The sequence below is a fragment of the Carassius auratus genome, chromosome 2, assembly GCF_003368295.1.
Source record: "Carassius auratus strain Wakin chromosome 2, ASM336829v1, whole genome shotgun sequence".
NCBI lineage: Eukaryota > Metazoa > Chordata > Actinopteri > Cypriniformes > Cyprinidae > Carassius > Carassius auratus.
The window spans coordinates 1,851,103-1,864,746 of record NC_039244.1 but is presented as its reverse complement, the minus strand read 5'-3'; the positions used below and the strand labels follow the sequence as shown (position 1 = coordinate 1,864,746).

General features: G+C 35.8%; 2 protein-coding genes across 4 annotated transcripts in view; both read left to right on the top strand.

Annotated features, from left to right (window-relative positions):
- The window catches only part of LOC113112044 (leucine-rich repeat and immunoglobulin-like domain-containing nogo receptor-interacting protein 3), a 41,116-nt gene extending 31,799 nt beyond the window's left edge, over positions 1–9,317 (top strand). For both annotated transcript variants that reach the window (XM_026277424.1, XM_026277415.1), the window contains 3 exons: positions 3,704–4,200; positions 5,483–5,898; positions 8,209–9,317. In XM_026277424.1, the coding sequence (XP_026133209.1) occupies positions 3,727–4,200; positions 5,483–5,898; positions 8,209–9,136 (1,818 nt within the window). In that variant the 5' untranslated portion in view covers positions 3,704–3,726 and the 3' untranslated portion in view covers positions 9,137–9,317. The remainder of the gene's footprint in view (positions 1–3,703; positions 4,201–5,482; positions 5,899–8,208) is intronic.
- The window catches only part of LOC113112126 (ceramide synthase 2-like), a 371,308-nt gene that overhangs the window by 156,979 nt on the left and 200,685 nt on the right, over positions 1–13,644 (top strand). The gene's annotated exons all lie outside the window — the stretch shown is intronic.

Sequence of the window (13,644 nt, the reverse complement as noted above, 5' to 3'; positions counted from 1 at the left end):
ATAATACTTGTTGAATGCATAAAATAAAGCACACTGCAGTATTGCATCCCATTATGCAGTATAAATGCAATGCACTGTATATACTGGATTTCTTTTTCTTTTTCATTATATGATTTCTGAATCTATTATAGCATCACAGGAATATCTTCCTCCGCCCTGTAACCTCTATAAGTGCATCAGATGGAGGTTTAATGCGAATCAAAGACCTGCTGAGCTCCTTCCAGACGCAGACACTGTTTGACTTTCGGCCGGCGTGAAGATGAGACGCTCTTGGCTGAAATCCTCGCTTCGGTGTCCAAGCGCAGTGGCTCCGCGCCCAGTGACTCAACCTTTAACTGCGCGCCAGTGCAGGAAATAACAGAAAAACAAACATTAGCCGTGTCATTTATTAGCACCCACTCCCGCTGATACCAGATAACCTGATGGAATCTGCCTGTTACGGCCGGCTGATATATTCACCTTGTTCAGTCTGGAATTCATCTCACTTACAGCAAAATCAACCGCTTCACTTGAGTATTAATACAAGTGCATTATTTGTAAAGAATGAGAATTACTGAGCTGTGCATCAAGTCACCATGACACAACAGTGCCATTGAGATACTGATATAGTTTCTGAAAGTTTCATTTTTAGATTTTTTTTTTTTCATTTGAATTTGATGTGAATTTTTTTTTTTTTAGGTTTTTGTCAATTTAGTAGTTTATTTTTAAACTAAATAGTTAAAATAAGAAATGTTCTGTAACTTAAATAATATATTTCTTTTTACAGTTAACATTTATTTTATTTCAAGTACCATCATTTTTTTTTTTTTTTGTGGTTTTACTTTGATAACCTTGCAACAAATTTTTTTTTACTTCTATAAAACGGCGACGTTTTTATATATAACATGATTTTCAACAATGATCAATGATTAGACTTGATTTTATTCATTGGAGGCAAAATTCGAACATTTTATTAGTATTTTTGTCATTAATCCTAACAAATAACTATAAAATAATGTAAATCAAATTATTATTATTATTATTATTATTATTTTAAAATTAAGTAAATAAATAAAGTTTTTTTTATGACCCTATTGACAGACTTACTATTTCAAGTAATTTCGCTCAAGTAAAAAGTTTGATTTATGAATGTTAAAGGGGGAAACGAGACAAAAATATGTAGATGCAGACATGAAAAATGGGAATTTCATACAAGATTTTGGAATTAAATTTTGAAAACTAAGAGGTTTCGATGATTCTGCCTGAAAAAGGGAAGGTCTTTTTAGAGGTGAATTATGAAAACAAACATCGGGAATCAGAACAGAAAGTAAATTATATACGTTATGATTTTGAGGCCTGTGACTAAAATGCTGAAACTGTGTAACCTAGAAAATAAGAAGCATGTTACAGACTCTGTTGTTTGTGTTGTATTGGATTCTGAATGACTCATTGCAGTTAATTCACCACCTACATGATGTGTCATGTCTCCTGTTCTGTTGTGATGAAGATCGGTCTGATGTGGCCATCAGAGTCTTCACTTACTTCTTCTTGTGGCATTTTTCAGCCTGGAATTAGTGTTATATAACTAGCCGAGTGCAATTCATCAGCAGTCTGTCCTATTATCAGAACATGTGAGGATGACAAACACTGTATTAGTATGCACTGTTGGCTTTTCCAGTCAGTGGCGCTGGTTCTTCTCTTACGTGGAGATGAAAAACTGCAGGCATGCCAGATATTAACCCCATTTATGTAATGGAGGTTATGCATAATCATCCACTTACATTCAGCCGACGCTCGGCCTCACATACTCTAAGAGTTTTTATGGGCATTTCAGGGATGATTTTCTAGACACATCCTCTGGTGATTACGTGATCAGATTAACGAACCTGTGCAGTGAGCAGAACGCAACATGTATTAAGGCTATTCGAAACAACGTTTCTGTGTTTTTAGACTGGCATCGTTGGAACTAATTTAGACACTTGTTAAAAATACTTAATAAAAATGTCTGAATGTCACTGCATTAAATAGTGCTGTGAGTAAGGTTTGTGAACAAACTTTGACGTTGGCTTGGGAACTCTTAACCTGAAAGTTTGAAGCAGTTGTAGATGTTGCTATCACATTGCTAGCTTGTTTTAACATGTTGCCAGCATTTCTTAGTATGATCTGCATGACTAGCATGTTATTAGCAAGTTTTTTCAACATGATTAGCATGTTGTTATCATGTTTTAGCATTATTAGCATTTTGTTAGTATGATAAGCATTTTGGTAGCATTTTGGTTTTAAAATGTTGCTAACATGATTAGCATGTTGCTATTATCTTTCTAGCATGATTAACATGTTAGCCTATTTTGACATGATTAACATGTTTTTAGCATGATCGGCATGCTGCTAGCATGTTGATAACAAAAGTATATGATTAGCTTTGTCTAACCTGATTAACCTGATTCTAGCCTGATTAACATGTTAACTTTAAATATCGCTTGAATGTTTTAGTATTATTAGCATGTTAACATGATAAGCATGTTGCTATTATCTTTTTAGCATAATTAACATGTCAGTATATTTTGATTTGATAAACATGTTGCTAGCATGTTTTAGCATTAGCAGCATGCTGTTAGCATTTTGAAAACAATAGCATGGTTTTAACGTTTTGCTCTCTCTCATGATTAGCATGTTGTTAACATGTTGCTAGCATGTTTTAGCATGTTTCCGTTAGGGGTGTCCCAAGACGATTTTTTTTTTGTTACCCTCGAGTCTGAGTCAAAGTCAATTGATTTTGAGTATCTACTGATACCGAGCCCCGATCCTAAACTTCTATAATACATAAAAAAAGAATAAAGAAGAGCGAAAAAAACTGATCCAGGATGTTCAATAAATTACATTTTGGAATATATTCAAATAGAAAACCGCTATTTTAAATAGGCTAGTAAAAATATTTAAAAATGTTACTATTTTGCTGTACTTTGGATCTAATAAATGCAGGCTTGGTGAACAGAAGAGACTTCTTTAAAAAAAATAATAATAATAACAAGCTTGCTGGTCAAAAACTTCTGACTGGTAGGATAGGCAACTTAAATTTTTCTATAATTTCTAGCTTTTAATTAGCTTAGAAATCTAAAACTGCTGGGCAATAACAAATAATAATGATTTGTTTATATACTACAAACACTGTTTATCACATAATAAGGCAGAATAGTTTGTGTACTGTAATAAATGCTATGTCAATTAGCACTGTTTTGTTGATATATTGTATTTATCACCTGCTGGAGATGACTTAAAAACCAATTTATTTTCGTGATCGTATATTAACGTCTTCGTGTTTCCATAAGTTTCTGTTTTCCTGTGAAAACAGCAGTTTTCATACAGCCATAGCTGGACACTTTTGTCCATATTAGGAGTTTCCTGATATGACTTTCTGCGCGAGAGCGCCCTCTGGCGTCGAGTATGAATGAAACACACACTGCAGGAGAGTTTAGAGCTCTGTGATGTTCATCTCGCTGTATTCTGGGTCCGAATAAAATATCAGGTCATGCGCAGACTATCCCGTCTCTTTAAGTTTGAATATATATTTATTCACGCCAGCTCTTGAAAACAAAGTGATGTCATGCCGCACACGTTGCTGTTTCTGTGTGGAGTCAAAAGGGTCTAACTCTGTGTATATAATGAGAATATCTCCCTCTCTCTCTCTCTCTGTCCTTGTTCTCCACTCCTCTGTGGTTCTCAGGTGTGTAGAGTGAAGGGAGGCTCATGGCTTCATTATGGGGCCTGGGCTGGCCGGGGTGGCTGGGACTGGCTCTGGCCTTGACGGCCGTCCCGTGCACAGGCTGCCCTCCTCGCTGTGACTGTGCGGCGCAGCTTCGCTCCGTATCCTGCCAGCGAAAGCGCCTGTCTGGTGTACCGGAGGGCATCCCGACAGAGACCAGACTGCTGGATCTGAGCCGGAACCGCTTGCGCTGGGTGGCTCCAGGAGATCTGGCTCCGTACCCGCGTCTGGAGGAGCTGGATCTGAGCGAGAACCTGATCAACACACTGGAGCCCAACGCCTTCGCCAGCCTGCAAGCCCTGCGGACGCTGAGACTCAGAGGAAACCAGCTGAAGCTCGTGCCCATGGGAGCCTTCGCACGGCTGGCCAACCTCACCACACTGGACCTGAGTGAGAACAAGATCGTCATCCTGCTGGACTACACCTTCCAGGACCTGCGCAGTCTCAAGAACCTGGAGGTTAGTCCCTATAAGTCAGTTCACTCTGAGGCCAACTTGTTTTTCTTTCAGGGACAGTGTTTCCTGAAGCAAAATGTATGTATTTATGTATATATATGTGTGTGTGTATATATATAAATTTTTTAGTTCAAAATGCATACAATTTTATTTTAACTAGTTTCCAAGGTAACATTTAGCATTTTCATTAAGCTTGATGTACTAAAATAACTAAAATGAACACTGAAAGTTATTTTATTATCAATGCAATAGTTGTTATTAATATTTTTTACTGTTTTTATTTTAATTTAAAGAACTTGAGTTTGTTTGTTTGTTGTTTTTTATTGTGTTTGTTATATTGTATTTTTAAATATTTTTTTCCATTAAAAATAACCTTTGATGCTGACATGGCATTATATAATTATATACTATATATAGATATATATATATTCCATTTGAGTTATTTTAGTATGTCAAGTCAAACTAAATTAAAATTTTAAAAAATATGCTAAAGTAAAATGCATCTTGTATAGTTAATTTTACTTCAGTTAACATTTATTTTATTTCAAGTAACAAAAAATTTTTAGTTAACCATTTTCATGGCCATTTAAAATATACATTGAAATTAAATAAACTAGAAAAACTTTATTTTATTTTATCTTTTTGCCAAGGCAACATTTCTCATTTTTGTTTAGTTGAAGTACTTAACTAAAAATAAAAATTATAAATAAATAAAAAATGATATAGACATTTTAAAAATAATAATAAAAATGACAAGCATAACTAAATTATTAATTAATGAAAACTATGTAGACATTTAAAAAAAGTAACAGAAATGACAAAAATGCGCCAAAATTACTAACATTTTAAGTAAAATTTAAATGAAAACATAAAAATATAAAAATAACATATATTTGAAATATTAACAAAAGCTATAATAATGTATTTATAATAATAAAATACGACCGCGTCATTCAAGTAAGTATTTTACATCTGATGTGTTTAATTGTAACAGTAGTTTTGGGAATTAACATGTAGTACAGCTTCATATGCTAAATCGTTTTTTATGAAATAATCAAAATTATGTGTCAAATTTGCATTAAAATCATAAATTGGGTTTATTCAGGAACAGATATTGTGCATGTGTTCTGGAGAACATTTTAAAAAGCAACTGGTTCTTCAAATTCAGTTTCTTTAGTCGTTATATTGTGCTTTTGTTTGCAAGCTTGCTCTGTCTCCTCATTTTGTGCTTTTGTAAAATCAAATGAACTGTTGTCGTACTAACCAATCTGTGCTCACTCTCCAGGTGGGTGACAATGACCTGGTCTACATCTCTCACAAGGCTTTCTCAGGACTGATCGGTCTGGAAGATCTGACCATCGAGAGATGCAACCTGACGTCTGTATCGGGCCAGACTCTGTCTTACCTGCGTAACCTCGTGACCCTGCGACTGCGGCACCTCAGCATCTCGGCCCTCGAGGACCAGAACTTCCGCAAGCTGTCTGCGCTGAGAGGCCTGGAGATCGACAGCTGGCCGTACCTGGAGTACATCTCTCCGCTGAGCTTCCAGGGTCTCAATCTGTCCTGGCTCTTCATCACCAACACCAACATCAGCTCGGTGCCGTCGGCCTCCTTCAGGAACCTGGCTTACCTGACGGCCCTGAACCTCTCTTACAACCCCATCTCCACGCTCGAGTCCTGGGCCTTTCGAGACCTCATCAGGCCGGTTTACATGTAGTTTATATGCTTACCTGCATGTCATTTGACCATTCATCCACATCAGAGACCCCCTCCCTAAATCCCTACAATCTGTGCTTTCATGAAAAAAAACTGTAACTGTTTGACAGGGTTACTTAACTTTAACGTGTCATGTTCACAATTAATTAGGTTTATTTAGAAATGATGCTAACAAACTGTATTTATGCATTTCTTAAATTCTTGAATCCAAAGGGAAAACAAAAGCATTTCATCAAAGAGCCAATTCTTTTTAATATACAGTGCAATTCCAGGTTTATTAGACAACTAGATTGGAAAGGAAGGAATACATAGTATTGTACTACTAAATATATGTAGTATTTTTCATATTAGTAATTTTGCGGTTTTACATATTGAATTTGGTTATAAAATAGTTGGTGTAATTGTTATAATTATTTGTAATAATTTAGACAGTTTTTTTTCATATTTTAAATCACTTTGTCATTTTTATTAAATCAGTTTTTTATTTTTATTTCTCTTTTTTATTTTCAAATTTATTATTTACATTTACATTTATACATTTAGCAGACGCTTTTATCCAAAGCGACTTACAAATGAGGACAGTGGAAGCAATCAAAAACAACAAAAAGAGCAATGATATATAAGTTGATTATGCATATAGTATTTTTTGTTTTATTTTATTTACTTTTTAGTCATTTTTGGAATATTGGTAGCTTTTAGTTTTTTTAAAGGTCTGTTTAATTTTTAATTTTAATTTTCTGGTTTTCATTTTTTTTTGGTAAAAAAATATTTTATTTCTGTGTTGTTGATTTTAGTTATTAGTTAGTTTAGTTTCAGTCATTTATATATATATATATATATATATATATATATATATATATATATATATATATATATATATATATATATATATATATATATATATATATATATATATATATATATATATATATATAGCCATTTGAATTCATTTTTATTTTATATTTTATTTAATCATTTTTGTCAGAGTTTTTTTTTATATCGGTTTTATTAATATTATAACATTTATATAAATAATTGTTTTTACAGTTTCATTTTTTTTCATATTTAAAATGTAAAAAAAATTAACATTTTCATTTTGTAATTAATTTGTACTTGTTTTCAGTCCTTTTCGGTTTTAGCAATTAGATTTCAGGCTAGTCAAATGCATGCATATAATGTTAAAACAGTGTTTTTCAGGCTAGTCCAGATTAGACATGTTCCGGTATTCGGTAATGCAATCACTGTAATGTATATGCACGATATTGTTATCGTGGGCACTTCTAAATACCGTGAATAATTATATATTACAAATTATACTCTGATGTAAACAAGCAAGCATGAGAAGCACATGGGGAAACATGTGAGAGATAGCTGAATGAAAGCACATTCACTCTCTGACAGCAGATGGCGCTAAACTGCAGAAAATTCAGCTATTACCCTGGAAACCCCATAAATAAAGCAGCCGCTCTTACTTTCTAAAACATATTTAAATAATTTTAAATCCCCATTCAGATTTGTGTATTCGCTAGTTACTTTAGTATTTAGACTTAATATGCTATTTCTTTTCAAACTTTTATTTTTTCCATTTTAATCTGGACAACAAAATGCACTAGATATTGTTTGAAAGTGTTTTGATTGTTTATTGTTCAATTACACTTTACATTAGGGCTTCATTAGTTAACATAAACTGCCAGCATTCATTAATCTTAGGTATTCCAATATTTAATAACTCGTTAAAATCGAAAATTGCAACTGTGTAATCTAAAGATTTAGTATTCAAGTCTTTTTTTAACAAATATTAATAACTTATGTAGCAAATGTAGCTATTGTGAATGTTAATGCATTAAATAAGTTAACTAATGAGATCATAGTGTAAAGTGATACGTATTGGTCTTTATAGTTCTTTTGCACTTCTAATCTGTTTAAAACTTTAAACTTTATATATCTTTCTGTATTGCTTTGTCTTTAAATGTTCAGTTATTTTTGTTATAAGAAAAAAGCTATTTAACCTGTTATACTGTATTATGACCAACTAAATTTCAATACCGTGATAATAGCGTATACTATGATAAAATCATTAGCAATTAATCGCAACAGGAAAATTCGATATTGGCATAACCCTAGTCGAAATATTGTGCGTGCAGAGAAAAACTCAAGGAGAGACTCTCAATCAAACATTATTATAGTTAACCATATTATGCATTTAAGACCCGTGGTCCATTTCCATCCAGGTGCTGTCAAACATTTTACTCAATTAACTGCAGTCGTATTAATAAAGCTGTCCTTGTTATTCAGACTGAAGGAGCTGCACATGGTCAGCACCAACCTGCTCACCGTGGAGCCTCACGCTCTGGGGGGTCTGCGTCAGATTCGGGTCCTGAACCTGTCCAACAATGATCTGGTGACTCTGGAGGAGAGCTCCTTCCACTCGGTCAACAGCCTCGAGACGCTCCGTGTGGACGGGAACCCGCTGTCCTGCGACTGTCGTCTGCTGTGGATCCTGCAGCGCAGGCGCACCTTAAACTTCGACGGGAAGATGCCGGTGTGCGCCGGACCCCCGGAGGTGCAGGGATACCTGCTTAGCATGTTCACCGATTCGGCGTTATTCGACTACTTCACCTGCCAGAAGCCTAAGATCCGCAACCGGAAGCTGCAGCAGGTGACCGCTCACGAAGGCCAGCCGGTGTCGTTCCTGTGCCGTGCCGAAGGCGAGCCGACGCCGGCAATCATCTGGATTTCACCTCAGAGACGGAGGATCACTTCCAAGAGCAACGGCAGGATTACGGTCCTCCCCGGCGGGACGCTAGAGATCCGTTACGCGCAGGTCACGGACAGCGGCACGTACATCTGCATCGCCAGCAACGCCGGCGGAAACGACACCTACTTCGCCACACTGACCGTCAAAGGCCAGCTGGTGGATCCGGGGCTCTTCGCCAACCGCTCGCTGTACGCGGTGGACTTCAACGACACCGGGCTCAACAGCACCCGTGTTTTCCTCAAGTTCACGCTGGATTTAACCACCATCCTGGTGTCCACGGCCATGGGCTGCATCACGTTCCTGGGCGTGGTGCTCTTCTGCTTCCTGCTGCTGTTCGTGTGGAGCCGAGGACGAGGACAGCGCAAGAACAACTTCACCGTGGAGTACTCCTTCAGGAAGACCGAGGGACCCGTCACCACCAGCGCATCCGGAGCCACGCGCAAGTTCAACATGAAGATGATATGAAACCACGCAGCCAGGGGTCCTCGGGGAGAAGCATAGACGCCCAACACTAACACACACACAGTGCTGAATCGCAGAATACACACGCCGTATGACCGCAGAAATGTGAGGACCGCGCAGTGTTATTTTAGTATCATTAATATAAGATTTTATATATACCGTATTTTTCTGACTATAAGTCGCACCTGAGTATAAGTCCAAAAATACGTCATGACAAGGAAAAAAAAACATATATAAGTCGCACTGGCCTATTAGATGCATTTATTTAGAACCAAGAACCAAGAGAAAACATTACCTTCTCCAGCCGCTAGAGGGCGCTCTATGTCTTCAGTGTATGCTACAGGAGAACTGAGCAGCATAGAGCGCCCTCTGGCGGCTGGAGACGGTAATGTGAACTCTTGGTTCATGTCAAATTCATTTTCATAAATAAGTCGCACCTGACTATAAGTCGCAGGACCAGCCAAACTATGACAAAAAGTGTGACTTATATAGACTTTTAGTTAAAGTAATTTTATTGTAGGTTTTTGTCACTTTTATTTATTAGGTTTTATTGAAAATAGAGTTAGAGATTTGTATTTTTTGTTATTTTTTTATTATTTTGAAGGTTTTTGGAAGTTTTATTTATTTATTTTGTTTTTTAAATATGTACATTTTAGTTTTTAGTTCTTTTCAGCTTTTTGTGGTTTAAGTGTTTCAACTTAAACTTAACAAAAAATATTATATATATAGTTTTTTATTATAGTTTAAAGGTTTATTAATTTTGCTTTGTGTTTTTGTTTTACTCGTTTTTATTAGTAAAATAAAGACATTATTATTATTATTATCTTATTTTACTATTATCTTATTTTAATTCATCTAATCTATTACTAATAATATATTTACATTTATATTTAATAATTTTGCATCTGTTTTTGTCAGTTTTACTCATTTTAAATTGTAATTATTTCTATTTTTCTTTTGGTAAAATATGTATATTTAATTTTTAGTTTGAGTTTATTTTCAGTAGTTTTTGTATTTCAACTTAAATTCAGGTAATGTACTTTTTTTTGTTTTTTTTTTAATAATCTTAGTTAATGGTAATAACACTGCGCTCTTGTTCTCACAGCCTTTCTGCTGCAGCTGCTGGTTAAAAAATACTCGAACAAATGGTGACTTTTTCTCACTTTTTGTCAATTGGGGAAACCTCAGATATGCATCCACAGTTTTACGCACGAACCGCTTTCCCTTCACAGAGAAAATTACAATTCTAGAATCAGCCGCAGTGTCGTCTCTGGATGAGAAGTAATGGCGTGTAATTTTTCTCTTTAGAGTAAGCTAATTAGCATAGTCATTTAGAGACAAACAAAGCTGAGTTGATTTCCATAATGCACTCTAATGCGACGCCCACTTTCACCAAACCACTAAATTATACCTGATTTCGCAAACTGTAATAACGTTTGTTCTGCATCGCACAAACAAACAAGCATGCAAACACTATCAAACGAGTCATTCCAGCATTAACTTGGCTCTGCGATGAGCATCTGTGTGAGTTGGGAAAAACGCACCGGCATCAGCTTTTGTTTTTAACGAGCCTGGACCGGGCTGACGAGGGGTCAGATGAGGTCAGGGTTGCCGCTTACCCACAATCCCCCTCGTTCGGCCTCGGTCCGTGCACAAGCCGACAACACGCTGGCCTTCATGGGGGGAGGCTGCATTGTTGTCGGATCCGCTAGACGTCAGGAACACAGAGAAACATGCACACACACACACACACACACACACACACACACTAGAGCCATATATTTACACGAGGTTTACATACACAATAGTGCACTTTGAATCATATTCCGTTTGCAATAACTGCATATTTTATTTTTGTACTCAGCCTCATTCATGCATTTATGACTAACTAGTGTTATTATAGTGCTTCACTGTGAATTCATTTTCTGTTTCTATTGCACATTATATACAGTATATAGATTAGCATGGACACAATAATGCATATGGTGCATGGTTTTCTCTCGTCCTGATGCTCTTTGCGTTTTGCGGCCGGTGTGTGACCGTCTCTGCTTCTCCTGCCCAGTCCGAACCCCCATGTCATTTCCCAAATCCGCCCCCCCCCCCTCGACTGGGTCTCAATGAGGGAGGGTCCCTGGCTGGTGACCACTAAGATGGACATGAATTCATGTCGCCCATCTACTCCACGTGTCTTTGACTGTAGAGGGTATTCTGTGTTTATTATATTCAGATCATTTGTTTGCAATGAGTTATTGTACTACTTTGTGTCTTTTCTTTAGTGTTTTAAACACGTTAATTGAAATCACGACAGAATCTGTTTTCAACACCGCTCAACATGCAATGTTTCTGAGAAGATGCATTGTTAAATTTAAGGACGAACTTATCTGTGCATCATGCATATCTAATAACCGACAGCTGGTGTTGAGAACAGATGAGTTAACCAATTATCTACAAGAGCCATAATTGAAGAATGTTGTAACTTAGACTCACCTGTCCTGGAGTGTGTGTGCAATATGAGAAACACAGTCAAATCTGCTGGATATCACCTACTACACCTGGGTTATTATAGATAACTACTTAAGCTAAAAGCATTAAAAATGTGTTTCTAGAAATAAATAAAAAACATGGATTGAAATGTGTAAAAAGTAAAATTTTCATAACCAAAATTTGTCATTTCCATTTAGTCTGAATTTATGAATAAAATAACTAAAACTGAAATAAAATCGAATAAAAACTATACTCCTGTAACTAATAAAAAAATTACATTTATACGCCAAAATGGCAAAAACTTTAACTGAAATTAAAATGAAAGATATGAAAAGGAATTCAAAACTATAATTAGTATCTCTAAAAAAAACGTATAATAATAATAATTAAAAAAAAAGCTTTAAACACAAGCCAATGCCATGCAAAATTAAAAATCTAAGTGTTGTTTGTTGTTTTATAGTGCATACCGAAATACATTTGATGTAGAAGCAATTTTCATTTAGAAATGACTAATACATTTCTCAAATAATTAAAAGAAATCGCAAGATGCACATTGAATTATGCTTCAAATTTTGAAGTTGAAAGACTAAAATAGTATTTTTTTTTCTTCTTCGTAAAGAAGATTAGTAAATGTTACAGTTCCTATAATCACTCATTACTATCAACTGCGTAATAACTGCTGTTATCTTCTACTGAAACAATAATAATGATGGTTTATCAGACCGTCACAGGCTGAATGTGTGATGCTCCATTGAGCTTGACTTACATAACAGTCCTGGAGTGATGCTATTTATGCTTAATATCTATATATCAGTAACATGGCTCTTTAATGATCGGTGTAATCTGTGATGACAGTAAGAGGTTGCTTTAATCTTGATAGGACTCCGCTTTATGATATCATCCACTTAACACAGAGTGACATAAGACTAGAGCGTGACGTCCAGCCGGTTTGACTGTTTTCTGATCTGGTCTGGACGAGGTGAAGTAAACATATCAGGTTTTGTGACCCTTCGCTGTTTGGTTCGCCCGTGGTCCTCAGACCTCGCCGACATCATCCACAGTCGTAGGTTGGAGTCGTGCTCGTGTGAGTACAGTAGATGTTGTCTACAGTGGCCTGTGATTCGATGTTGTTGATGGGTTGAACTGTTTTAGTTTAGCTCTTTCTGTTAGCGTTAGCCTCTAGCCGTGCAGTCAGTCACTGTGTTTAGGTGTGGTGATGATAGAACGAGAGAACGGAGGCTCAGCCGGGCTTCCTCTTAACCTCCTTCCTTCCCAACAACCCCAACGCATTCATGAACCGGACGATGGACTGAGTCCGCTGTTTAAATCAGAAAGGATCTGTAAAGTGTAACATGTTTGTACCCTTCTCTGAATTTAACCCACATTGTTTCTAAAATGCCTGATGCAAGATGAGCGAAATTCAGAATTTGAGAATTTGAGGGGAACTGCAACTTGAAGTTTTGAGTTTGTAGCTTTTAGTTGCATTTCAGTTTTGAATTAACTATGAGTTTTTAATAGTCATACCAAGTCTCAACCAAATAGAGAAAAATCTTTAAAAGTTTATATTCTCAAAACAAATAGCAGATATCTAAAACACTAGAATATATATATTAAATATTTGCAATTTTTTTTTTTTTTTTTTTTGCAATTTTCTAGTTTTGGTTATTTTATTACGTCAACTTGCACCAAATTAAATTATGCATTTGTTTTGGCAATTCAAGTAATAGTTTAGTTTTCATTTTAAGTCCTCACTACCACCCTGCAATAAAACTAAAGTTAACTAATTAAATATAATACCTGTAAATTAAAATAAAAAATAATTCCATAGGTGGCATTTGAAACATTGCTAATCTAATGCTTTCAAAATATGTTGTTTTGTAGCAAATTCATACTGTAACTTCATTACAATTTAGCATCCCTTGCATCTCAAAAATGCTTAAGAGCATCTCAACTCGGTTCTGAATGATGCTCAGCTCTTGAACACGCAGCTTCCGGCGTTTGCACAAGAATCTGTGATTGTGTGTGAT